The sequence below is a fragment of the Malus domestica genome, chromosome 08 (genome assembly GCF_042453785.1).
Source record: "Malus domestica chromosome 08, GDT2T_hap1".
NCBI lineage: Eukaryota > Viridiplantae > Streptophyta > Magnoliopsida > Rosales > Rosaceae > Malus > Malus domestica.
Genome location: NC_091668.1, coordinates 22,386,043 through 22,413,751, shown reverse-complemented (window position 1 = coordinate 22,413,751; position 27,709 = coordinate 22,386,043). Strand labels below are relative to the sequence as shown.

At 35.6% G+C, this 27,709-nt stretch overlaps 2 protein-coding genes and 1 long non-coding RNA gene across 5 annotated transcripts; 2 read left to right on the top strand and 1 right to left on the bottom strand.

Annotated features, from left to right (window-relative positions):
* The first annotated feature begins 1,945 nt into the window (after nucleotides 1-1,945).
* LOC103446585 (uncharacterized) lies at nucleotides 1,946-5,645 on the top strand. Of its 2 annotated transcripts, XR_530895.3 has the most exons (6): nucleotides 1,950-2,126; nucleotides 2,263-2,345; nucleotides 3,142-3,231; nucleotides 3,815-3,970; nucleotides 4,552-4,660; nucleotides 5,370-5,645. It is a non-coding gene; the product is annotated as an uncharacterized lncRNA (long non-coding RNA). The 2 variants fall into 2 exon arrangements; XR_011583990.1 differs by lacking the exon at nucleotides 5,370-5,645 and having other exon boundaries at nucleotides 1,946-2,126; nucleotides 4,552-4,741.
* Nucleotides 5,646-7,228: 1,583 nt separating this feature from the next.
* On the bottom strand, nucleotides 7,229-9,219 carry LOC103446584 (transcription factor MYB93-like). Its single transcript, XM_008385715.4, has 3 exons — nucleotides 8,997-9,219; nucleotides 8,467-8,596; nucleotides 7,229-8,344 (listed from the first exon to the last, which is right to left on the bottom strand). The coding sequence occupies exons 1-3, from the start codon at nucleotides 9,127-9,129 to the stop codon at nucleotides 7,522-7,524; spliced, it is 1,086 nt and encodes a 361-aa protein (XP_008383937.1). The 5' UTR covers nucleotides 9,130-9,219; the 3' UTR covers nucleotides 7,229-7,521.
* An 11,242-nt stretch (nucleotides 9,220-20,461) lies between these two features.
* Nucleotides 20,462-23,315, top strand: LOC114826586 (signal peptidase complex-like protein DTM1). 2 transcript variants are annotated; one of them, XM_029107163.2, is made up of 3 exons: nucleotides 20,462-20,949; nucleotides 22,678-22,775; nucleotides 23,130-23,315. In XM_029107163.2, the coding sequence occupies exons 1-2, from the start codon at nucleotides 20,705-20,707 to the stop codon at nucleotides 22,763-22,765; spliced, it is 333 nt and encodes a 110-aa protein (XP_028962996.1). In that variant the 5' UTR covers nucleotides 20,462-20,704; the 3' UTR covers nucleotides 22,766-22,775; nucleotides 23,130-23,315. The 2 variants fall into 2 exon arrangements, with proteins under 2 accessions (XP_028962996.1, XP_028962995.1); XM_029107162.2 differs by having other exon boundaries at nucleotides 22,678-22,788.
* Nucleotides 23,316-27,709: the final 4,394 nt, after the last annotated feature.

The following is a 27,709-nucleotide window of genomic DNA, read 5'->3' as shown; positions in this document are numbered from 1 at the left end:
GGCAAGGTGATGGATGAAGGGTGTTATTGGGGTTTCAAAATATGTAAAAAATAAATAAATAAATTAAAAAAACCCAACTCTGCTGCAAAAACCAGATCATCGGAACGAGAATTCTCATTTTCGATGAGAGCGAAGGGGCTGAACCAGCGCTCCTATGTGTGTTTTCAGGCGAGGGGAGGGACGACGACCACTCCTAACCCTCACGTAGCTTCATCACTGTTTGTGAGGATTTCGGAAATCCTTAAATCATGTTCATTCATTGTACATTATGCAGTCAAGATTCGTCAAATACTATTCATATTTAATTTTAAATAAAAGTATTTAAAATAGTTTTTAATCGTACGATATATGATAAACAGATATGATTCGAAGATAGCCAAGATTCTCACAAAAATGATCCGGAGAGGATCCTCATTCCTTCCCCTCTCGGAACCTGCAAATTCTTTTGGGTTGGAAGGGTAGGTGCCCTAACGACTGAACATATACGAGCTATATACAATTACAAGGTAGAAATGTCTACATCCAACCCAACAGTTTTTGCTGGCTAATCAAAAAGTCTTATTCCTTTCTTTTCCAAATTTTTTCCCCATTCAAGTCTTATTCTATATTTGTGGCCTAGAATTTAGTACATCGTTTTTGTGTTGCAAGTATTGGTGCTTAACATTTAAACCCATTGACCAGTGTTCTAGGAATATTTTTGGAACACCGCTTGGTTAATTTAAGGATGAGAAGAATTCATCTTCAAAAAATGCTTAGTAACCGATTTATAGGACTTTGTTTTATGATCGGCAATGTTGATTCGTACTTATGATCATAAGTGTTGATATTGTAAATCAACTAAAACAAAAATTGTTTAGCAATCAATTGTAGCAAATATATAGAAAGCTCGTAATACTTTTACCAATTATGACCATATGTTTTTACACTGACCAATCGATCTCATACATTATTGATTTTTGTAAAGATGATCTTTACATAATGATTTATAATATGGATTGTTTCAATCATTAACACAACGTCTTATGAATTGATTACGAAGTGGTATAAGTAGGAACACCTCCTAGTCATTTCAGGAGCAAAATGTTATTCATATTTTTGTTCACTTTGTTGAAAGATATCTCAATTCGAATCTCCCTCCTAGATAAAACAATTTAACCAGAATTTAGTGGAAGTTTAAAGATAATTAGTAATACCATTTTTATGGTGTAGATAATGCTAAGGAGACCAAATTTGTAGACTAAATTTATAAACTAAATAGTGTATCGCCATTAGGAAATAAGCACGTTTATCAATACTTAAGTAATAAATCAATCGTCAACTTCCATATAATTTAGTCTCCCTAGCATTACCCTAAATATATTGAGTTTGAACCTGTTAAAAAGTCGTTCTACATTCTTTCATAGTGTTTTTTTTTCTCCTAGATTTTTCATGAGGTAGAATTGCAGGTTGACTATTTTAGAGTGCTTAGTCATGAATAGCCAAGAAAAAAAAAACACAACACCTCAATGTTTTGTCTAGACTTAAACTCATTGTTGTCATCATTGAGCACAACCGTATAATGGTAATTTTTTTCATTTTTAAGTTGGAGCTCTTAGGTTTTAACTCTCATATATGACAAGTTCGATACTAAATTATTATGTCTACGTCATCAAAATCATCTAAAATGAACAACAAAGACTTGATCCAACAAAAACCGTTATTAATTACTTATTTTGACATATCAAGTGTAGTTCAAAACTTTACCATATATCAAATTGTCACATAAATCATCAAATTTAAATTTTAATATTTGACGTTTGACATCTCCTCTATAACAGTGTGCTTCTCCATTTACGGCCAAGTTCAAATCCTCACCCCGTTTAGGCCCAAAACAAAAACGGCCATTCGAGGTAGGATTCAAGGGCCCAAAAAATGTTAAACTAAGCAAAGACGTCTTATTTTGTTCACTCACACTTTCCACTTTTTTCAGTGTCCATGGCCACAATCAAATGCGCTTTGAAACCATAGCTATTCACTCGATTTCTCCAAGCTTTTGAATTCTAACACCCCGAACCCCCTCTTCTCTCTCTCTCTCTCTCTCCATATTTTCACCTTGCTGCTTCCGCAATATAGGTGCAGCAAACCTGGTTAGTATTTTCTCATACTTTAATTTACTCTCTCAGAAATTTCTGTTTTGATTTCTCACATTTTGTCCCTTTATTTCTACTTATTTTACTTTGCAGTTTATTGGGTTTTCGTTTTTCTCTTCGTTTTGGCTTTCAGGAATTCATAGGAACTTCTGCAAGTGTGAGATCAAGTGTACCAAATTCATTGAGTGCATGGTCCAAGGAAGTATAGAAACACAGGTGAGTTTTTTACTTACTTTTGGGGGTTGAATTGGACTATATTTTGGTATACAATTTCTGCATTTGCAAATTTGCTCTTAGATGAGAAAAAAAATTGAATCTTTTGCTTGGTGGTCACTTTTTGGTGGATATATACTAGCCAAGGTTACCAAATGCTTCATTTGAGGTCAATGTGTTAGAATCATAGTAATTTGTGCCTTATGGTTGTTAGAATCATAGTAATTTGTGCCTTATGGTTGTTTGACATTCTATTCCTGAGTTAAATTGATGACTTGGTAACAACGATATATTTTGTTTATGGGTTGACGTGGAAGCAACATTTGCACTACATGGACTAAAAATAATCATTATGGAGCTTCGAGTTCTCCCAAAATGACAAACAGTTTGTACAATTTGGTCGCAATGGTCCAAGTGTGGCTTTTGCACAGCCTAGAAGCGGGTTCCACATTTGCCAAGTTATCAATCTAATGACGGGTGAGACAGACAAATGGACAACAAGCTTAAAGTGATACAATTTCAAAACCTTATACTGCAATGTGAGAAAATTAAAACCTTGTTGGCCCATTTTAAAATTCGCAATATATACAGACGTGTAAAATGTAGTTATCCCAAAAAGAATTTGTGTTTTGTTCATTTGATTTAGTAGTTTTTTTCCCCCTTGCATGCACAAATTATTCGTGTTTATGGGATATATTTTGTTTTATAGTTGTAATTTAAATAACGAGAAGAATCCCTTTTCCCTTTTTCTGTGGGAAGTGTTTGGAGCTGCATCTAAAATATGGTTTGCATTTTGCAGCATGTTGAGGCCCTTTTCAGGGCCCTTGTGGTGTTAGCAAGAAAAAATTGAGGGTCCACGAGATATGCCTTAAAAGTGGCCCAAACCTTGGTAATCAATTTCTTTCCTCTTTTAATTTCGATCCGAGTGGTTAGGATACCATATCTAAACACATTTACTACACAATTAAGCCACGTTCATTACAACTCATTTGCCTTTCGTGAGCTCATTTTAAGATATGTAGAAAGCCTCCCCTGGTGTCAGACTCAGTGGTGGGCATTATTAACAAATTTTTCCCAGATGTCTGTTGTCTTTTTTATCTGTTACTTTTCCAATGTGAGATGCATGGGACTGTTAGATGAAATTTTCTAGAGTTTATTATTTCTTTATAGTCTTTAGGACTGACAACAATCGTATACGGTATCTTTCATTTATTGACTACGACTTCTCACACGATCATGTTAAATTTTCATTATTTTTTGTTAGTATGGTCTGGTTCAGTAGATATCCGACGAATAGCACATAAAGAGTTTATTTTGTAGGACGTCACTAGTTATGATCTTCCTTTCTATAGGGGCTGTAGCATCAGAGGTTCGATCATATTCATTGACATGTATGAGTTTGTGTTTTACCTTCATGACATGTATGAGTTTGTGTTTTACCTTCATACTTTTGCATTTTTGCCCAATTCTAGATTCTGCAGTAGTATAAGGCAGATAGGGGGTGCAATGAGAGGTGCAGGTGCTGAGCAACTTTCAGTGCTAGTAAGATCTGTGGTTGCAAAACAAGAAAGAATGTGCTTCGCTTTTTTTATGCACTCGGATACAAGTTGGACCATGAGCTGCTAAGGGTGAGATTTTCCTTCCATTTCCATTTCCAGAAGGGCACGCAGATCAGTGTGACCGTGTCATCAGTTAATAAGATGCTACAACTGGAAACTATACTGATGTTGAAGTAACAGCTCCTGCTACATCTGAAAACTGTACTGATGTTGTTGCCGTAGTATCATCTTTTTGTGAATATCTTGCACTCCCCCCCCCTCTCTCTTCTCCAGCTACGGCATAAGTTTTTTCCTTGTATATCTCATGGCTAGGTGTCCCAACTGTCTCCTCTTGAAAACCAAATAGAATGGTCCGTTTGTGTCTGGTTTATTTATTGGCTGGACAACCTCTACCTTCTCTTATTCATAAATAAGAGCTGATTGGTTGGGTTGATCGCAGTCATAACTGCCCAAGCGATCCAAATTGACCATTTCTTGCACATTGGTTGATCATATTATAAGAGATGAGACTACATGAGAGTGCATATTATTTGCATAAACCTGATAATTGTTGGTCCTTAACCATGATTAGGCAAACTGATTTTAAGGTTTATGATGCACATGATGAAAATTTGTTTACTTGACTCATACACCTGGAATTGATTTCTCAGGCTCCTGCATTTGTCAAAACCGGGTATTTCAACTGGGGTTGTTCCTACTGCTGCTGCGGCTGCTGCATCTCTTTTATCAGATGGTGGGGGTACGACCTTATAAGTAGAGGTTGTATTTTGCTTTGATTTTAGTATCTCATGTCAATGGTGAATGATATATCATTTATGGTAATCAGAACTGCTTGTCAAACTTCGTATTAACTCGCAAGTAGTTTCTCTTTCGGATTACTAAAACTTCAGATAGTTATGGTCAATGGCAATCATAGGTCTTTTCTTTCAGTAATTAGGCATCTATTGAGTACTGAATAAAACATGTAGCATTTGCTAGATAGAGGACCAAAGGATAGACTGACTAAGTTAGCTCTAGGTCATTAGGAGGGTTGGTGGTGAGTGAGTAGGCACTGGTGGTGATTACTAAGTACTAATTACCCTAGTTTGTAGGGAGGGTTTGGCTAAATCACTTAATAATTTGTTAATGGTTGTGGGTCGTTCATCGTTCTATATGCAGATCTGAACGGTTGAGATGGACCTTTGGTCCAATATAATTAGAAAGGAATGCTTAAGATAAGCATATGGCTCTAAGGTAATGTAACTAGCAAGATTTATGTTTTTGTGTCTTCTCTTATCTTTCGGTCAATCATGTTTGAACTCTCAAGGGCCTGTGGCCATCAAGGTTTCCAGAATAAATACAAGGTGAAGGTATACTGGGGAGAAGGGGTCGGGATTAGAACCTCAAGTGTAGAAGTAAATACTTAAAACTACTTTGTCAAGAGTGATTACGTTCGTGCATTGCTTATTATTCTCTTTTCCTTTTCTAGGTGAGTAGCATCCCAGATCGAGTTCCAATAATTCCTACAATGAAGGATGTAAAACACGTTGGGTGATGCTAGGGAGACCAAATTTTTTATACTAAATTTGCAAACCAAATGATGTGGTTATAGATGTTGAATTTTTAATTAAGTGTGGATTAACATGCTTGTTTCTTATTGGTGATACATTATTTGATTTAAAGTTTTGGTCTCTGTAGTAGATTTACACAGACCATACACTGATCAGAGCAATGAATAAGTGCCGTGTACTATTAACAAATAGAATTTTCTACGCTGTTCCATAATATGGGATACTTCAGATATTTGAACTATTATATCTTTATTTTAAAATACAAAAATTAAGCGGAATATCGCCATTGAATTTTAGGAAACAAAGAGCCATCCTTTCCATGCTTTGTTTAGAATTTAGACACAAAAATGTTATTTATCATGATTGCCATGACGTAACAAACGTCTTTAACATGATTACGATGACATCAAAAACTTGGAGTGGTGTACAACCATGGGATAGGTTAGGTGGTGGTGCTGAAGTTTATTTCTTTCAGTTGGGAAAAATGGTGGGAGGAAGAAACCTAATCAACCTTACATTTCTATGTTGCTTTGACAATCATGAGTCCATGACCAACTTAAATATAATTAATATATGATAGCCTTCAACAACCAAAAAAGTTATAAATAACCGGGTTGCTTCTACTAAGAATGTTCTTCACTTATATGCAACAAGATGTCATTATGGTGTTCAAAGCCAATGATATATTGCTATGGAGGAGGGAGATTTCAATGAACGAGCTCACCACCAGTCCATCACTATCCCTAGCCATTAATACAAGGTCATGTGTAAGACTGTCTCCACATGGCCTTGTACTAATGGCTTAGGACACCACAAAGGCAGTAGTGAGAAGTTAAAACGCATGTCACCTTAGATATTGCTATGTGCTTAGACACACTGGCACTGGCACCTTCCCAGGTCATTAATACAAGGCCATCTATAAGGCTCTCTCCACATGTACAAGCTAATGACTCAGAACGCAACGAAGGCAGTTGTGAGAAGTTAAAACACATGTCAGTGTGTGATTTTTTCTTGATTGGCTTTTAGTAAAGAACCATCAAATTTATCAAACATGTGATTGCTTAAGCCTAAAATAGCAGATTTGTCAAATATCTAACCATGCAAGGTAAATTTGACACAAATCTATCGAAAACTAGGGAGAAGATAAAACCTTGCATAAGACTAGGAAGCAAGCACTCTTCACATGAATACGAAGGACAAGGAGGACAGGAGTTTCTAGAATCCCTCTTGTTGATAAAAAATAAATAAATTAGACATCGTCAGCTAGTGATTGTCTTAAGAAAGTGAGAAATGCACAACTTTGCAAACATATTTTGCGACATTGCCAAGATCATGGGTTGCCATGTTTTCTTGAGTAACAGTAACACCGTATGATAGGATGGGTGATGTGTTAGTAAGTTAAAAAAAGTGTGAATTACATAATTTGTACTCCTCTATTTTGGGGTAAGTAGCGGCTTAGGGCATTGATTTATGTTTAAAATTGACTAATAAAACAGCCCTATGTCCGAAAACCATACCGTAATCATAAGGCTCAACAATTTGAGCAACCAGACTTTAACATAAATGTGGTAATTGAAGCTTACACTAGTGCTTGGCTCGTAACATGTAAGAAGTTATTTTTACATGCTTGCAAATCACAATTTAACACGTACACATTAATAACTTATTAAAGTGTAACAAAAAAATTACTACACACAAAGATTTCCTTCTAAAAGATGAGAAATTAGCACTATACTGTATGATAAAAGTCCGGTTCTTGTAAAAAGTGGTCCAACCATAAATTTTTCAAAACAGTTTTTATAAAAAAGAGAATTAAACAGACGAATGAACAAATAATTCACAATTACAAAGAGGGAGGAGAGTAAATTTAAAATACTCATCCCAAAACAATAATGTCCATATATATATGTATATAATGCGTAAATATACAAGCTAGTTGTACATGTACAAGTATACATAGATATGCATGACATACACGTATTTGTATTTGGCATATATACGCTTGCAAATGCATGCAATAAGTCACTATATATAGGGAGAATCTGTGAAATAATATTTAACTAAGAATTGTCAACCATAATTGGCGTCCTCAAGAAATAGTTCAGGCCAGTAGGATGAAGAATTACTACTTCTGCCTCCATAGCTAGAACTGCTGCAGCACGCATCTCCAGGAACATTGCTGGTTGGAGAAATAGAGGGAGGAATAGAGGGAGCAGTAGGAGATAAAAGATTATTAAACCATGGAGATTCATCGGGTAGGTTATTTTCTTGACTACTGACCATTTTAAAGTTGGAGCCCTGGCCCATTTCATGATCACTGTTATTCAAAGATGGTAGAGAACTGAAAGGGACTTGTGGGTCTGCTAGGTCATAAGGCAGTTGGGTTTGATGATGGTGGAGTGGTTGAGAAGAATTACGACCATATCCGTGATCAGAAAATGAGCTTGGATTTTCCAGTTGTGGTGAATTAAAATTTGGGTTTTCTTTGATGGGAGAAATATTAAGTGAGTTTAGCAAATTAAAAGCCTGATCATCCATTTCCATTTCCATCTCGGTGCTTCTGTTTTGCCTGTAATTGTCAGTGTTGCTTGTATAAGGTACGGATTGAAGTAAATGCTGCATGTATTGAAGCTTGGACAACTGAACTGCTTGATCTGCTTGTAATGTTGCAGCATGTTGATTAATGTGATCTGCGGGCTGATATTGCTGCATGAGATCCTGCAGGTTAGCTAGGGCTAAAAGCTGAGATAAGCTGGAAAATAGATCAGTTCTTGGCTGATGGGTCATTGGATCAAAACCCATCTGGATCAGCTTCTTCTTCAAATGTGTGTTCCAGAAGTTCTTGATTTCATTGTCCGTTCGGCCGTCTAAGTGTGTTGCAATTGCTGACCATCTTGTAATTAAGAAAAAACAAGTTTTAATATTTATGCAAACACACGCATATATATAGAAGGAACGGTTGAAAACTTTGATGTATTTAATCATGGAACCAAGAGAAGTAGAATAAAGCATTACTTGTTTCCAAGGATAGAATGGAGATGAAGAATTGTTTGCTCCTCTTCTTCAGAAAATTTGCCTCTTTTGATATCAGGTCTTAAGTAGTTCGTCCATCTTAGCCTGCAACTCTTGCCACATCTATTGAGACCTACAAAAGAGAAAATGATATTTAAAATGGGTTCATTTTTTCTCACTACCATCAAGTGGTGGTAATGCTCACTATTTATTTATCACCGTTGGATGACTTTAAAATTTTAAGATTTATATCTATCTACTACACAGATCTCGAGATTTAATTCATCTAATGGTGATAAATAGAGTGGTGAGCAAAAATATTCCCTTTTGAATTTGATAAAATCAACAAATCTTATCACCCAATATCATAAAAGAGATCCTGAACTCAAATCTCAATATAATGGTGGTGAGAGACGATGCATTCGCGTGTTATGGGTAGTAATAATGTTAGCTTAAGCTTTCGAGGATAGTCGTCATAAACTAACTATGTAATCAACAAATTAAGAGATGCTAATTATATATTATAAGCAAACCTGCAAGCCTTGGAAGAGCTCTCCAACTTCCATGGCCATGTTGTTCAATGTATTGCACAAGCTTTTGATCCTCTTCTGGAGTCCACGGTCCTTTCTTGAGACCACTTTCATCACTACAGGGAGATCTCCCCATTGTGTTTAATCAATTTCTGAATATGATCGTAATTTGCTTAATTAACTTGGTCAGCTACTCCCTTGATTCCCTGATGTTTCCTCAAAAAACTAGGGGTGCCTATTTATACACAAATTAACTAGAACATAGGCTGCTCTAATTTCGATAACTAAGTTTTTTAATGCCAAGCTGAAGAAAGAAACTTTCAAATCACAATGTCAACGTTGCAGGTCACCGCTTTGTAAAAAATCTAGACTCATGCACGCAAGAAGAGATCCTTTCGTACGTCATTGTTTGCATGGCTTCACAAACGACTTACTCTTACTACGTCTTAAATTTGAACTTTATAAGTGCTTATTCCTAACCTTGAGAATCTACGGTCTACTACTTATTATGAATAAGGTTCTTATCACAAAATGTTCTAGAAATTGACCCACGTATCAAAATGATTTTTGAAATTAAAAATTGATCAATGTAATCTTTAAAAAAATGGATGTTAAATCAATATAGTCATTCTGTCATAATTCTATAAAAACATTCTTATGTGTTGATGTGGGTTTAATAATCAATTAAAAAAGTTGTCAAAACACCTTTTTGCACAATGAGATTATCTCAAGGTAGAGCTCACCGTTCTCCCCAACACCAAGATCACCGAGGGAGCACCAAGATCTCCAAGATTAAGGTTGTGAGACTGTTGATCATCCAAATGTTGACAGTGGTGTCACAAAAATCGTCGCCAGTCCAAGCCGTCACCAAAGGTGGTCTCGATCATGTCCAATTACCTTGGTGAAATGTGTAAAGATGGGTGTCTTGAGAATATTTTTTAGAGAAGAGAGTACGAAGGCTACCATAGATGGAGGTAGAGCAGTGTGGGTTGAGATCAGAAGTGATTGCAGGACTTGGTTTCTGGGTTGACAACTTTTATATTTAATTATTAAATTATTAAACATACTTCTAATTTATTTTTAATTTAATTAAACTTATGGGATCCATTTATAGAATTGCGATGGAATGACCACATTGATTTGAGACAGTTATTTCTAGGATTACAGTGATTGATTTTCATTTTCAGAGACCATCTTGGGGGTCAATTTCATAGACCATTTCTAATTTAAAAAAAAAGACTTTTTCATAGACCATTTCTAATAAAAAAAAAAGACTTTAATTTGGGATCCATTTATGTGCCACATCAGCACATAACATAATTTTTTGACAAAATTGTGACGGAATGACCACATTGATTTGCAACACCTATTTTCAGGGACTACGTTGATCGATTTCAATTTCAGGATCTATCTTGACGGTGTGGGAAAATTTCATTGACCTAACCTTTATGAATATCATATATGTGTGGTAGAATGTACATTTAAGTATACTAGAGATTATGGATACCCGTATTTACAACCCAAAATGCAAAAGTACTTCAAAATAATATTCCCACATTTAGTATGTAAACACATAATTTGTTTGTATGTAAAGTTTATACGGAAATTCTCTCTTATCAGACTTGTGATAGATCTCTATATTGTACATATACTAAATTTATCACTATGTTATTATATTTCATTTGAATGTGTAGTTTAAGTTCACAATTTAAAAATATAATACATTAATTTGACATGTAAATTGAGGTATGTCAACTTAATTTACAATCTAACAATATATGTACGTGCATGTAAATTGAGGTATGTCAACTTAATTTACAATCTAACAATATATGTACGTGCATGTAAATTGAGGTATTTTAACTTAATTTACAATGAATGAGAAGACAATACGAGATTTCTCAGGTACCTTTGAACTTGGTGTTTTACTCTATCGCACCACTTCGATTTATATCCACTTAAAATTGTGAAAGTTACATATAATATTCATGAGTTCAACCTATATAAAAACCACCTGCCCTAGAAGTGGAAAAGGAAGACCAAATGTACACAATGTTCTCCATGTGTTTTAACCTCATTGATGATATGCCTATACAACAATCATAATATGGCACATGTCACTTATTTCTAACCTCTTCAGTTAAATCAATCACCTAATCTAAAGAACCTACAAAAGTCCATGAAAACCCTGTGTACCAATAGCAAATAAGAAAAATGCTACACAGACTATCTTTTTAAACCACATTTGTAAATTATATAATATGTCACTAATAAAAAACAAACATTTTCATCAAACACTTAAATAATAATTCAATTATTAACAATTACATGATATGATTTACAAAAATAATTTAAATAGATAATTTTCCTGGCATTACCCAACAAATACAAACTTACAAAATTATTGGTGTTGTTATTAGACACTTAGATATATTGTTAGAAAGAGACAGTAGAAGATTGCATACATGGGGCCCATTTGACTTGGAGGGTGGGGCAGTTAGAGGGGAATTAGTTGGTGCAGCAAATGCCCCAAATTTGCACCAGTTTTTCCTCTTTTGTTTCAGTGCAACACACAAACCATTCTCGACACGCTTGAGAACTCCTCCATGGCGTTTGTTGGTAGCAATTGTCCTCTTTCATCTTGTTTCTTATGCCTACTTTCCCTCGATGTTTCCTATATATTGGTATAACCTTCTGGTTTGAATCAACCACTAAAGTAAAAGGTTATCCTCTAGTACAAGCCAGTTTCTTTTGTTTTCTTTGGGTCAAAAATTAAAGGGAATTATTATTTTATTTTTTTGGCTAATAAAGGGAATTATTATTGATATTATAAAAATCTCAATTTTTTTTGTTCCAAACTTTCTATAATTAGAAAGAAAAATACACTTATGTGGAGTGTTAATAACAATTCCCAAATCAAATTCGTTAAACGTAAAATGAATGGTTATATGGGCCAACTCAAAGGAAGGAAGAAAATCTAAACCATTGGAAGAATCTAAACACAAAAGTCCACAATAAGCAAAAAGATAGAAAATAACATAACCCTAATTCAAGCCAGTGTCCTTTGCACGAAGGCAATGCAAAATGAAATATAATGCGCCAACAATTAAAAAAAACTGAGATATCAAGTTCGATAACTTTTTCACTAATTTCACATGTATAAAAAATATATAAATCAGATTTAAGGAGTTAGCTCTAGCTTCGTCTCTTTGATCTTAATGATCTTAATATCCATTATAATGGCGTATGTTGATGCACAAAATCATACAATGATGATAAACTAACAAAGAAACCATCACAAAATGTTACCTAGTGGCCACCATAACAGCCATATGGCAAAATGTCTCAATGCAATTGGGAGCGGAAATTTTCAATATAAGTTGTAATTTATTTTATCAAGTTTTCGATGTGGAATTTCCTTAGTCCCCAGTACAATTAGGAGCAGAATCATCAATATAAATTGTAATTTATTTTATAAAATTCGACTTACGTGAATAATGAGTTTGATACAGTCCTAGTCCTCAACCAGTGTTACTTGTCAGGTGACCAATTATCTGTAAATAAGGTTTTGAAGGATGATGAAAGTTGACTTCTTTTTAGTGATTGAGCCCGACCTTATTGTTATTAAGAATGTATCCTACAATAATGGGAGGAGCGATTTACATAGTTTCTTAGTAAGTTGGCTACTCCTCATATTACCAATTAATTCTGTGGTGGGATCTTAACTTCTTCATGATATCAAAACAAGTTATCCCACGTGTGAAGCCCAACGGTCACACATCCTCCGTGACACCATGTTTTTGTTGTTTATGTGTTAGGTTTGAAAAATGACCACACGTGAGATGACGTGTTGATAATGAATCTCACATTGATGAGAAGAGGGACCTTGTATAAGCTTATAAGTAAATTGAAATACTCTCTATATTACCAATTGATTTTATAATGGAACTTTAACTTCTTGATCCATAACTACCTATCTCTTTGCTGTCAATTTGACCAATTGTTTGCCTTCTGAAATGGGTTTCATGGCAGCAAAAATTTTACATCTAAATTTCGAACTTGGTCGACTGGGTCCTAAAATAATTGAGCCCAAATGGCCCAATTACTTTATTATCCCCCTTTAGCTCCAACAAGAACATCATCGCATGTTTGTTGATGAGCTTCTTAATGAATGCGATTCAGAATTAAGCTACTCTACATATGGTATTTGCTAATCTATGTGTTATCGACATGATCTTCACATAAGTTCACGTCAAAAAATAAAAAATAAAAAAATAAAAGATTCGTTCGTTAATGTTTATGGACTGTTTGGTAACTATTTTGTTTTGAACTTTTATTTTTATTTTTTTGAAAATTGAAAAAATTTAAAAAAAAATTTATAACTACTTTCAGTTTAAAAAATAAAAAAAATAAAAAACTAAAAATTATTTTCTGTTGTAGGCCTAATTTACTTAATTGTATTTAGGACTAGACAGGGAGAGGGTTGGCGGCAAGAGAGAGAGAGAGAGAGAGAAGAGAGAGATGTCATTCTGAGGTATGTGTTGTATCATCCCATTGTGCATTTATTTATAAGATTACAACTTTAATAGGATATTAACTACTAAAGGGAATATTCAAAGATATCCCTAGATACACTAGGATTTACACAATCACATTCTTAATCTAATAGGACTGCAACACTCATTCTTGAGTGTGTAAATATTCAAACAAAACATCGCATCAGATCTTCAGCATGTGAGGCATAATAGTTGATAAAGTCGTCAGCACAATAGGTGAAAGCGAGTCTCAAATTTAAAAGAAAGTATGCATGGGTAGTAAAACTCATAAAATCTTGCTATGGTAAAACCTAAGGTAGATAAAAACCCATAGAATAAGGAGAAAAGTGAGAAGTATGCATAATGTCTAAAACAAACGTCAAACATGATGAAAGTAGTGAACTCAACGGAGTATGATCATCCCAGGATGGGTGCCTCATCAAAACCTTGTTAGGTAGCAAAAACCCAGTGAGAAAAATGCTCATAATCAAAGGAAAAAGAGTACATTAAGATCAAGTGAGTATGCTTCAGGATACTCCTCCTGAGTTTGACATAACTTCCAAATAATAGAGTAGCAATTCAACTCAGATAATTTATGCATACCAATTCCTTGGATGAGCTTCTGAAAAGTAGACTTGGGCAATGACTTGGTGAAGATATTGGCCAGGTTGTCCTGGGAACAAATTTTCTTGACTACAATGTTCTGATGCTATTGTTGTTGGTGAGAATAAAAGAACTTCGACGCTATGTGTTTGGTGTTGGTGTATCCCTTCTTTAACTGCTCGAGACATGCTGCATTGTCTTCAAAGATCGTCGTAGGAAGGTCAACGACAGAAGTAAGACAACTAGTGCTTCGAATATGTTCAATGACTGTTCTCAACCAAAAGCACTCAAGCGATGCTTTATGCAGAGTGAGAATTTCAGCATGGTTCGAAGAAGTCGCAACTAGCGTTTGCTTAGTAGACCTCCAAGATATAGCGATGTCTCAAACGATAAACACATAGCCCGTTTGAGAACATGCCTTATGTGGGTCAAACAGATAACTAGCATCTGCGTAACCAACAAGACAGGAATTAACCCGATGACCGAGGGGGGCGACGGCTCCTCTCAAGGATTCATGGGTGTAGAACAAGCCCAAATACATCGTACCCTTGAGGTAGTGAAAAATATCTTTAACACCATTTCAGTGTCTACGTGTTGTTGTATCTAGCCAAAAGATTAACAACGAAAGAGACGTCGGGTCTAGTACATTGAGCCAAGTACAATAAAGCACCAATTGCACTTAGGTATAGAACTTCAGGCTCCAAAATCTCTTCCTCATCCTCCTTGGGTCGGAACTCGTTTAGCATCTAGAGTCCGAACGACCATATGAGTACTCGAAGGCTTCGCTTTATCCTCATTAAAATGTTGCAACACCTTTTGGGTGTAGTTCGATTGATGTACTAGGATTCCATCGGATTAATGCTCGATTTCTAGGCCGAAACAATATTAAGTTTTCCCAAGATCTTTAATCTCAAATTCCGATTTCAAGTGAACGGCAATTTCCTTAAGCTCTGCGAGAGTTCCGATGAGGTTCATGTCCTCGACATAAATTGTAATGATCGTAAATCCGGAATGTGACTTCTTAATGAATACGCATGGGCATAGTTCATTGTTCACATAACCCTGACTTGTCAAATATTCACTTAGACGGTTATACCACATATGCTTGGATTGTTTCAATCCGTAGAGTGATAACCTTAATCTAATCGAGAGAGTGTTCCGTGGTCTAGAACTATTTGAACCAGTCAATGGAAGTTCTTCTGGAACTTTCATGTAGATTTTCGTATCTAGATCCCCATAGAGATATGCAGTTACCACATCCATAAGCTGTATATTCAGTTTTTCGGAAACTACCAAACTGAAAAGGTAGCGGAACGTTATAAAGTCCATTACGGGGGAATACGTCTTTTCGTAATCAACCCCAGGGCGTAAAGAGAAGCCTTGCACTACGAGGAGTGCTTTGTATCATACTATTTCATTCATCTCATTACACTTCCTCACGAAAACCCACTTGTAGCCCACGGGCTTCACATGTGGTGCAGTATGAGCTACATGCCCAAACAGCTTATGTTTCGCATGCGAATCGAGTTCAGCCTAGATTGCTTGTTTCCAGTTTGACCAATCTGTTCTATGTCGATATTCATCAACGGAACGTGGTTCAATGTCATAGCTAAACATGATGTCAGAAGCAACTATATACGTAAATGAATCATGGACAATCATCTCATTCTGATTCCAAACCTCATCCAAAACTGCATAATGGACCGAAATCTCATGATTTTCGGGAGGCTAGTTTGTCTCGTCTAAGACATCACTGTAATCTAAAACAACCTCACGCGTTGGAACATATGAGTAAGCAATGGTCGGATTCAAACTAGGATTACTAGTTTGTGCTATTTTCCTATTCTGGGGTTGTGAATCCCTTGAACCAGGGGGTCTGCCACGCTTCAGGGTAGAAGCAGATGATTGGCTAATCCCTAGTGTACCGGGCCACGTGGGGGTGCAGCCGCCCCACCTTCGGGGACGGTCCAGCCTTCTAAGGCGATGATACGGCGTACGTTGAGTACGTCCATCTTTGCAGGTGCATTTACAGCTGGTATATGTGATATCGTTACCCTTGCTATATCAGTAAATGTATCCGGCATGCTTTGAGCGATGCTCTGAAGATCTATAATACATCGCACTTCAGTTTCAGACTGAGGGGTGCGGGGATTTAAATGAGACATAGTAGGAGTATTCCACGACAATTCGCGGCGTTCTACAGGAACGTTAGTGATATTATCTCCCCCTAACGATAGGAAGACTGTCTCATTGAAGTGATAATCCGTAAAACATACAGTAAAAAGATCTTCTATCAAAGGTTTTAAGTAACGAATAATTGATGGTGAATTATAACTGACATAGATTACCATTTTTCTCCGAGGACCCATTCTGGTACATAATGGCAGCGTTATTGGCACATAGACTACGCACCCAAACACACGTAAATGCGAGACGTCAGACTCGTATCCAGTAACCAATTGTAACGATGAATGAGGTTGGGTAGTGGTGGACCTCAGGTAGACCAACATAGCTATGTGCAATATTGCATAGCCTCATGCAAATACTAGCAAGTTGGTTCTCATAACCAAAGTTCGAGCTATCGTTTGAATGCGCTTTATGAAAGCTTCTGCCAGGCCATTTTGAGTGTGAACATGGGGTACATGATGTTCAACTTTAATTCCAACTAACATGCAATAATCGTCAAAAATTTGTGACGTAAACTCTACAGCGTTATCCAGTCAAATCGACTTGATCGGATAATCAGGGTGGTGACCCTAAGCTTAATAATTTATGCTAGGAATTTTACAAATGCAGCATTAAGTGTGGATAATAAGCAGACATGTGACCATCACGTCGATACATCAACCAACACAATAAAGTATCTAAATTGTCCGCATGTTGGTTGGATAAGTCCACAAATATCCCATTGAATCCTCTGAAGAAATTTAGGGGGGTTGTAAATAATTTTTGCAAGCGAGGGTTGAATGTTCAGCTTCTCCAAGGAGCATGCTTTGCAAAGTGGATGGCTGAGATAAGATTTTAAGTGATGCCCATGTGATACTTTGAGGATACAAGGCATCATATCTCGTCCAAGGTGTCTCATTCGATCATGCCAAAGCAGGAGAGTGCTCTGGAACCCAGCAATAGGGCCGGCCACGTGATGGGTCTCTACAGCAAATGGTTGTTATGTACAACTCACTCGGGAGAGGTTCTAGCTTCTCGTGAATATGCTTCCGGCTATATTCATAAGAAGTGATACAAAGAAATTCAGAACCATTTTCTTCAGTGGTTTTAACATGATATTGATTATCTTGAATATCTCTAAAACTCAGCAACTTTCTTCCAGAATGTGGAGAATAAAGTGCCTCTTTAATGGTTAATTTAGTACCATTACACAACATAATACAAGCTTTTCCGTATCCTTCTATCAGGTTGGATGGGCCTGAGAGGGTTGTTAGATGTGCATTTTTAGGTACGAAGTTAATAAAATAGTGTTTCACACGCAATATGATGTGCGTGGTGGCACTATCAGTCAAACAACTAACTTCGTAACTAATCATACCTAGAAATAAATTAATTGAATCGGTCACATGCATAAATATAATTCCATTCATTCAATTAATCAATTCAAGAAATAATGTCCATAAAATAATTATCCATAAATCAAAACAAACCAATCCAAACAAATAATTCCAAAGATTTAGAAAAATTATCCAAAAAATAAACTGTAAACCTAAAATTTAGGGGGGGGTTCGGCCACTAGGGGTGTAAAAACACATTAACATGTCATAGAAAAATAAAACTTTATTCTTCCATGGGAGCGGATGCCTCTTGAAAATCTGAAACCTCCAGAGTTGTAATAACATCTTTGGGATGTTCTACATGCACAAAGTTAGTCTCACGACGGGAATGATACTTGGCAATAGTCTTAGAGGTAGCTCGACATACGTGTGACCAATGATCATTTGATCCACAGTGGTAGTACATGTCCAGTTCAGTGGAAGTCAATTGAATGGTAGTTTTCCCTTGTTTTTTTAGTTTGGGGCCTTAGGGGAAAGGGTTTGGCTTTTCTAGGTCAAATTTTCTCCCTTGGGTGGGCCTCTTTTTTGTTGACCTTGGGCTCGTGGTGGAGCTTGCCACCCCTTTCCACTGCCACGATGGGGTTCCCTTCGGTTGTGGCTACTAAAATTAGTTGCATACGTTTCAGAAGAAGCGTTCCAGCCAGTTGATCGAGCTTGATGATTCTTCACCAAAAGCTGGTTCAGCTTTTCAGTGAGAAGTAAAACAAATATCAAATCCGAAAATTTGGTGAACTTTTATACCCTATAATGATGCTGCAAGACAATATTGGTGACATTGAAGGTCGAATATGTCTTTTTTAGGAGATCATGTTTGGTTAAGTCATCTTTACAGAACTTAAACAGTGATTGGATTCTACAAACTTCAGAGTTGTATTCATTCACAGACTTAAAGTCTTGGAAGTGTAAATGATGCCAGTCGTGTCTTGCTTCAGGCAAGTAAAAGTCTTTCTGGTGATTAAAGCGATCGGCCATAGCGAGCCAAAGGGTACGTGGATCCTCCTCTACGAGGTACTCGAACTGCAATGCATCAGGGATGTGTCTTCAAATGAAGATCATAGCAGTAGCTTTCTGAGCTTCGTCGACAAGTTCATCGTTGGTAGCTTCCTCGATAGTAGCTCTAAGACTCTTTGCTATAGAGCTTCACGTCTTGAATCCACTTTTGATAGTTTCTTCTAGAGACTTCTAGAGTGGTGAAATCGAGCTTGTTCAAGTTCGACATGTCCCTAAAACAGAGGGTACAACAAGACGTGGTTAGTCATATGGAAAACCATAGACATATATCGTAGACCATGCGGGTTTTATAGACATGTATTGGTATAATTTAAGCATAAAAGCTACGAGTTTCATGTGGTAAGTTTTGAATGAAAACTGCAGGTTTCAAAGGCATTAAATTCGAAACTACAGGTTTGATTTAGGTATGAACGTTTGGTTTATATATAGGGGTATCTGCAAGAACACAAAATACAATATACAATAAAATGAAGTGAATTTGTGGATTGCTTCAGGAACCCAAGTGTAAGTGCGTCGGGACTACGATAGATAGTCAACAGTTCAAAGAAAAGAAATAATTGAAAGCCTTTGATGTTGTAGAAGAAAGCCTCATCCACGATCATTTAGTTCCTTAGCTTCTGGCAAGAGCGTGATGATAACGTGTTGTATGCCTAATTTACTGAACTGTAATTAGGACTAGAGAGGGTGAGGGATGGGCGGTAGAGAGAGAGAAGAGAGAGATGTAATTCTAAGGTGTGTGTTGTATCACTCCATTATGCCTTTATTTATAGTAGTATGATATGTTAAATCCTTACCCTTATAGGATAACAACTCTAATAGGATATTAACTTCTAAAGGGAATATTCAAAGATATCCCTAAATATACTAGGATTTACGTAGTCATATTCCTAATCTAATAGGACTGTAACATTTTCTTGAATTTTCAAAATTACCTTGAGTTTTCACTTTTTAGGTTTCAATTTTCATTTTTTTAAAACTAAAAATTAAAAGTAGTCATCAAACAAGATATTAGTTTTCATTAGCACAAAAAAAAAAATTCAATTTTCAAAAAAGTGAAAACTAAAAACGAAGTGTTATCAAACAATCCATTTGTTTTTAGTTTTTATTTTAAAAATCAAAATCAAGCAAATTTTGAAAATTCGGAAAAGTAGCTTTTGGTTTTTATCTTTTGAAACTAAAAACTATTATCACATAAGTTTTTAGTTTTAGAAAAAGTGAACGAAATTTGAAAACTAAAAACGAAATTGTTATATGATTTGGGCTAAGCCATACGATGGACTAGCCATAATAAATAAATATCAACCTTCCTATTCACAAAATTCGAACCTAAGAGCTTTTACTAAAAAGGGAAGAGAAATACATTAGATAATAGTATTAAGTGACACATAATGATCCAATGTAGTTTTCAAATGATAAAACCGAGAACCGAATTGGTTTAGGTCAAAATCAAAAACTTGCCTACTGTTTATTTATTTTTATTTAGACAATGATATATTTAAACTAAGGAGTGAGAGAATATTTTAGTATCGAACTCGTAGTCCACAAGATTCGAACTTAGAACTTTTTATTCACAAGAGATAAATACCATTAGACCGTAGTACTAAATGATAACCTGGTCACATGATGGAACGTGTAAAACTTGGGGATTACGTGGCGTTCCCCATGCATTTCACAGCTAAGCAAAAGCATACATGGCAAGAAAGAGTGATAACAACATAAATGCATTTATAATAACAGTTGGGTTCACATTGAAAGCATTTTCTAACCACTTCTCTGCACTTAATTTTGTGAAGCAAATCCTCAAAACTGGGGCGGGTTCAGTTTCATTCGGTTCGGTTTTTTGCTGTAGCATGGCCGCCTCCACAACCTGATCATGCCCACTTTCTGCATCCCCACCACTACACTAGTCCTTCTTCCTACTACTTCCATCCATCTTCTTCACCTTCGTCCCTGTCGTTTTCAGTAAGCTTTTCTCTGGTCTCTGTCACTAAGTATTCCCATGGCAAACGATGCCGTTTTCAGATCTTCACTTGTTTGGTTAGCTGTAATTATGGCGGTTGTTGGAATATATACTCAGTCGTTCAAGAAGATGATATTAACGTACGTGGTTGGTGTGCTGGGTATTGCTGGGCTGCTTTTGCCTGATTGGGGTTACTTTGACCGCGACTTCTCGCGGTGGACCTCTCCGGTTTCCTTCGAGGAGAGAGCCTATGAAATTGCTCAAAGATCTGGATTAATAACAAGGTTAGTTGAATTTTTGGGATTTTTGTGGCGTTTCTAATTAATGTTTTGGGTGATGCAAAGGTCCTGAGAGAGAAAAAATTAGCTAGGAATTGACTGATACATGCGTATTTGTGTTCATACGTATTTGTGTTCTATGATTTGGGTGATGCAAAGGTCCTGTACTTGAAGTCGTTAAGAATATCGCTCGTATTAAGAAAATGACTATTTGACAGAACGATATAGTTCATTAGGAGAAATCAGGCCGGCAGGCGAATTGAATTAACGTATTACCAAATTAAGAACTAGTTCGTTATTCAGGCCGGAGTTAATCTCCATGCCGAACGGGAAATCGCCTAGCTAGAGCTGTAAATTCAGCTCGAAGCAACTTGAGCTTGCATTAGGTTTGGCTCGTGTTGGCTCATCGAAGCTCAGCTCGTAAAAGAAGCAAGTCAAGGTTATGTTCAGCTCAATAACAAGAAACTAAGCTTGAAAATTGATATGTTCGATTCATAAAGCTCGTAATTAGCTCATATGTTTTCACCCGATAAATCGAGCTAAATTTTCTATACAAGAAGTTTGCTTGAAATGAAGATCATGATTGAGATTTTGTTTTTCAAAAGTAATGTTCATGTCTTTCTAAGTTTAGATTGCCTATCTTGAATTTGACTTTTGTTAAGACATTAAGTCCCCTTGGTTTTCTTTTGTTTCAAAATAAACTTCCCAATCTTAGAGTACTATGTTTGAATCTTGTCAAAAAAACAAAAAACAAAAAAAAAACCTATGTTTGAATATTTTGTGTATAGTGTTGATATTTAATGTATTTTACCATGGAAATGCGATGTAAGACCATCTGCAAAGGAGATGTCAAATTTTGATCATAAAATTTAAATTTTGTCAGCTTATGTGGCACTTTGACATCTTTTAAAGTTTTATTCTCCAACCAATATGTCAAATTAAATTATTATTTTATTATTTTATAAAATAAATTATTAAACTAGTTAAAATTTAATAAATGACATTTAAAGTTTAATCAATAATTTGTTCACCTTCCTTGATTGAAAAGAAGAAAAAAATAGGATAATTGCAATCGGTCAACTCAACATTAATTATAATAAATGATTAAACTAATTAAAAATTAATAAAATATATTTAATAATTAATAAAAAAACATTTGAAGCTGCTGTCAAATTTGACAGCAACCTCTTTAGCTGCCAATCTATGTCATCGTCACATAGGATTTGACACTTCGGTTGGAGAATATTAGTGTGATATTTTTTTACTGTTATAGCTCATGTGTACAGAGATGCTCTTACGTTGCAAATTTTTTAACAAGGGACCGACACATTATAGTAAATAACTCGAAATAGCTTGAGTATGGTATCAAGCTTGAAATTTTAAGCTTGCTCGAGCTCGGCTTGTTTAGGAAGCAAGTCAAGCCTTGCTTGAGCTCAAAAAAGTTTAAACAAATAAGGCTTAAGTAGAGTGATATTCAATTTGACTCCGCTTATTTATAGCCCCAAATTTGCCCAATTTTCTCTTTTATTTGTATAATATTGTACTGTGCTAACCACTTGTTTTAGCCGTCCATGTAAATAATTTTGCATGAGTGAAAAACATCGAACTAGATTTAGGGTTCGTGTGTGCTCAATTCAAAAACCTTCAAGAAAATCATAACGTAAATTAATGAGTTAGGATTGTGCAGAAAGTTATAAGGCAGTCCTGAGTTCTGACGAATTCTCCCTTTTGCAGATTTAGAAAGTATCCCATGAGATTGGTTGCTTATGCCACAGTTTATGGGTTTGCTCTGTACAAGTGGTGGATGTTCATATCAACCTAATATCAAACCAGTTCAGACTAATGGTGTGATTCTACTTTATTGGTTACTCTTGGTTTCTTGCGTGCTTAATTTGGCTTAAATATTATGATATTATGTCATGCGTTCCGGGTTCGAAACTCTTCAATTCCTTAAATTATTGTAATAGTTTTGAATTCTCATTCAAATATGTACTACTCCAATATATCTAAAAAATTTCAACTAGCTATTAATCTAGTATAATTATCCTCTTCGTAATATTGCAAGAGGTTAAAAGTTCGGATCGCCCACTTCCCAACGGAAGAGGTTATAAGAGATATCATTTTTACAGTCTATAACATTACATGGTGCACTTTGTTTAAGTGACGGTTGGATGAATGAACTGCAGGTATCACTGAACACATGGAGATTGAATTATAACGGTGGAGAAAGGAAGAAGAGGTCATCGGACAGTGACTATAAGTAGTCACAATTGTAATCTGTTGTATTTTTTGGGAGTGGAAATTAATTAATATGTTGTTACAAAAGCATATGGTTCAATATGTTAATGGATAGAATATTGAATTTTTACTTATGCTTTCCGGGTTCAAAACTGCTTTATCCTTTAAATTATTGTAGGAGCTTTGAATCATCTCTCTCCTCTTAATAATAAAAAATTTTAAAAAAAATTGCTAAACCAAATTATATCTTACACCTCATATACTGTTTTTTTTACCTTCTCATTTTTCAATTAGACAACTGAAAATGACCATTGGAAACTGAAAAGATTATGACAAGTAGTAAATTATTCTTGTGGTTAAAGACTTTTTCTTCATCATAATGCATTCGGCGTTCAAACCGTTCCCCATGCCTTTAGAATATCGCTTATAATAATAAATAAACAAAATAGGTTATGAGTAGAGATTTAGAGAAAATTGAGTATTGGTTCTTCAAAGGGGGTTTGTGCACTTCAGGGGAAACGCGCACGCATGAAATGAACCCATTTTAAGTATGTCCATGGCATGGCATGTGGTTAATCTTGATGGAAAGTCTCATCGAGTTGGCGTGAAAGACTAATCATCAACATTTTGTCAAATTTCGAATTTCAATTTTTTGAATTGTTCATATAAGGACGAAAACTGCATTTCGGTCATGATCCACAAATCAATGCACCAATTTACTATGATTTTACCATAAATTACTTTTACTGTTTTATTTTTGCCCTAATAAACAAAAAAATGTAAGATGTCTTGGGTTCGATACTCCGAGCTAGTAAGTTTGTTTGACGGTGGCCAAGGGTATGATGAAATTCTTCATAATCTCTCCGGATCCCGAAGAGTAGATAACCTTTACTTGCCACCAGTTGTCATTTATAATAATAATAATAATAATAATTTACTTTTTCTTTATTACTTTAAGTGATACTACTACTCTGTAATTTAACTTTTTTTTTTTTCAGATTAAGTATGATATTCATTTAAATTAGGTTTTGAATACATGCAATGACACATTCTGACCCGAATTGTGCTGGCCGACACTTGTAAGGTGATGAAGCCATAAAACGTAGTGATGTGGAATATGTGAATAAATTTAAACCTAAAAGTGCCAAAATACGAGAGTGCGTTGTGAGCGAAAATGAACCAATTTCACACGTGACGTCAGAGCATAAGTAAAGTACAGTATAGTGGATTGAGAATTGTTGGAAATGTGCCCTAAAGCCAATCATATGATAATACTTTACGGACATTTCACATGTTAAACTAATCTAGTTTAAGATAAAGGGCAAAGATTATTGTTTGAGCTGTCTCATATAAATGTTATATGCTTAAACGATAAAGTCCAAGGAATATGTGATTGGGAGAATGCAATCTAATGAAGTTAGATTCATGAGACCATTCTTTCGTAGACACATCCTAAATGTTCCTGATCATGGGATTGTCAATTGGGCATTGACAGTCCTTTAAGATCGGTACGTACTGTGTCTTCTCTCAGGGAGAGTGACTAGTCTCGAGTCATTGGTGTGTGTGACATCAAGTCAAGTACGTAGGTGCTCAATAGAGAATGAGTTCACTGAACACGATCAACGAAGAGTTCTCATATTCATGTCACATGAGAACTCATGGTTGGGATAATGCAAACTAGTCCTTTGACCTGAGACATCATCGTTGTCTTGTGGTTAAGTCCTTGATCTTTGATTATGTCAAACGTCATTCCATTGGAGTGTCCACGGCATCGTTGGGGTTAAGCCGCTTAGCCATGGAGGCAAGTGAATGCGCAACAAGGGATCTCTAACCTTCAAACCGTTTGAGGGAGAATACTCTATGATATGATTAAAACCTCTGGCCAGAGTATGAATGAGATTTAGAAATGTCGTTCTAAATCACATTCAAGGTAATCATATAAGCACACGAATCACATTGGATAGTAGACATGAATAAATAAACTATCAAACCAAACAATGTGGTCAAGAGTATTAGATTAGAGAAAGACCGTATTGCATTTGTAATCCTAAACTGAATAGGTTCTCCACCTCTTCTGATTAGCTTGGGTAACCATGATATGCTGCTAGGTGTCACTCATGGTTTGTGGAAGCCCTAAACGTGTATAATCACTAAAGGGAGAATTGAAAGTAAGTTTCAATTCACAATCGATGTAAAATGGTTTTAATCGCCCACTGCCTCGCTAAAAGGAACCTAATGGATCGCACACCGTGTAAGGTGGAGATTGAAGAAACAATGGAGATGAGTAAGAATGATTAAATGGTTTAATTATTTATTTATGGCAAGGATTAATTAATATGTTAATTAATCAAACGAATAAGTTCGTTAAAGACCTCGGGATAGTTTTGGACGTTTAGGCCCAATGGGCTTCGAACGTCAAGCCCATTGACTTAAGTTGTATGACAACTTAATTCACAAAAGCCCAAAAGCCCAAACAACACCCTATGGCCGGCCATTTAGAGGAAGGGTAGTGAACTTGCTTTAATTACAAGTTTGCCACTCAAATGAACAAAGGTATAAATATGACTTTATAGCATTTTGTTCATTAAGGTTTGTTTTAGAGAAAATTAGAGAGAACATGTCTCTCCCTTTCTCTCTAAAGAGGCCGGCCCCTTGGAGGGTGCATCTAGCAATCCCACTACTCCAAGGTCACTAATTTCTTCTCCAATCTAACCTTGGTGAAGATACTTAGAGGTTCTCTATTTTGGGAACTTGGAGAATCCTATTCTTCCATCCAAATTCATAGATTTAATATGCAAGGAATGAAGGCTCTCTCTTTGGGTGATTAGCCTTTGCTTATGGAAAGAGGAATCTACAAAGGTATATATTTCTCAACTCACTTTGATTTGAGTTGAGTCTTGGTTCACCAATCTACTAGGCTTTGAATTTCATGGTTAATGTTTTGTTTTTAAGTGCATGCAAGCATGATTCCGCCTTTAATTGTTAATTGCATGCTTATTGATGTTGCTTAAATGAACATGTTTTCACCAAATAATCCTTCAAGTGGTATCAGAGCCTAGGTCTAGTAGTTGGTGAATCCTTTTGGGTTTTGTAGTTCATAGTTTGTGATTTAAAAGTTGTAATATGTTACAAGCTTTATTCTTGTTTCTTTGAATTAAATTTTGTTAGAAAATTTGCCATCTCAAATGTTGTAGATGTAGTTCATATGAGCATGAATATTGGAGCTAAAATTTGGTGCCATGACTTTGGGGATTTTCGGCCAAATCCAAAGGGTGGATTTTTGGGTTCTTGTTTGACTTGTTAAAAGTGTTTTCAAGTGACTTTTGGAACCCCTATGTACCCTAGTTTGATTAGATGTTATTTCCCTAAAGTTTGAATGGTTTTGGAATGTTTTTGGATGAAAAATGTTCATGGAAAATTTTGAGTTTTTTCATGAGTGTTCTTCATTGTTCTTGACATTTTTGCCAAGAACAAAAAGGTTTGTGTTTTGATTCAAAGTTTTGATTTAAAGTTTTGATTCAAAGTTTTGATTTATTTCATAAAGTCTTTGTTTTGTGCTTTATCAAATGTTTTAATGTGATAGAAATTGTGTAAGGTGATGGAAATGGTGATAGGTGTGTAAGAAGTACTTCTCTTACACACACATCACTTGCATGACTTTAAGTCACATACCACTTGCATGAATTTATGTCACAAATTCCACTTGCAAGGCTTTATGAAATTGTTGAAAAATTTCCAAATTTTTGTGGACTTATCTCCACTCCCTTTCACTCTCTAAAAACCGGCCCTCCCTCAATGGGAGTACTTTTGGGTCTTTTATGCAATTACATAAAGTTTTGATACTTTTGTGTATTTACACTTTGGCTCAAAAGTTTACGTTTTTACGTTTAGATCCAAAAACGCTAAAGGACAAATTGTTTTGCTCCTTTAATGAAGTTTTTACATTGTTTAAATTTTGGGTTCTAGTGTAATTACATGAAGTAGTGGACTTTTGTGTTCTTACAAAATGACCCCAAAAGTTTATGTTTTTGCAATATTGCCCAAAGGTTGTGGTAATTGCAATTTGGCCCAAATTAGGTAGAGAACAAAATTGTTTTGTCTCTTTAAATGAGAATTGGATTTTCATTTCATTTAGCTCCATTTAAATCAATTTTATGGATACAAAAACCAAATGAAAATGTTGCATTCAATTTAATTAGTTAAAGTGTTAATTAATTAAAGGGTGATTATGAACCTAAGCCTAATATAATTGAGTTATGTGATAGGCCGTTTCAAATTTGTTTGAACCATGGGAATGAGTAGATTAGATTTTGGTTGTAATTTGATTTGATCAAATGTTGTAAAAGGGCTTAAGCTCTTCTTTACTTTAAATTAATTTGTTTTAAGCAAATGTTGTAATGAGCATAAGCTCACCTTTACTTTGAAGTACTTCTTTCTTGCTTTATTTGATATGCATGAAAATGAAGTAGTTGGGTCCAACGCCCCTAAGACAACACGCCTTAATGTGATTAAATGCGTAACTAAAATC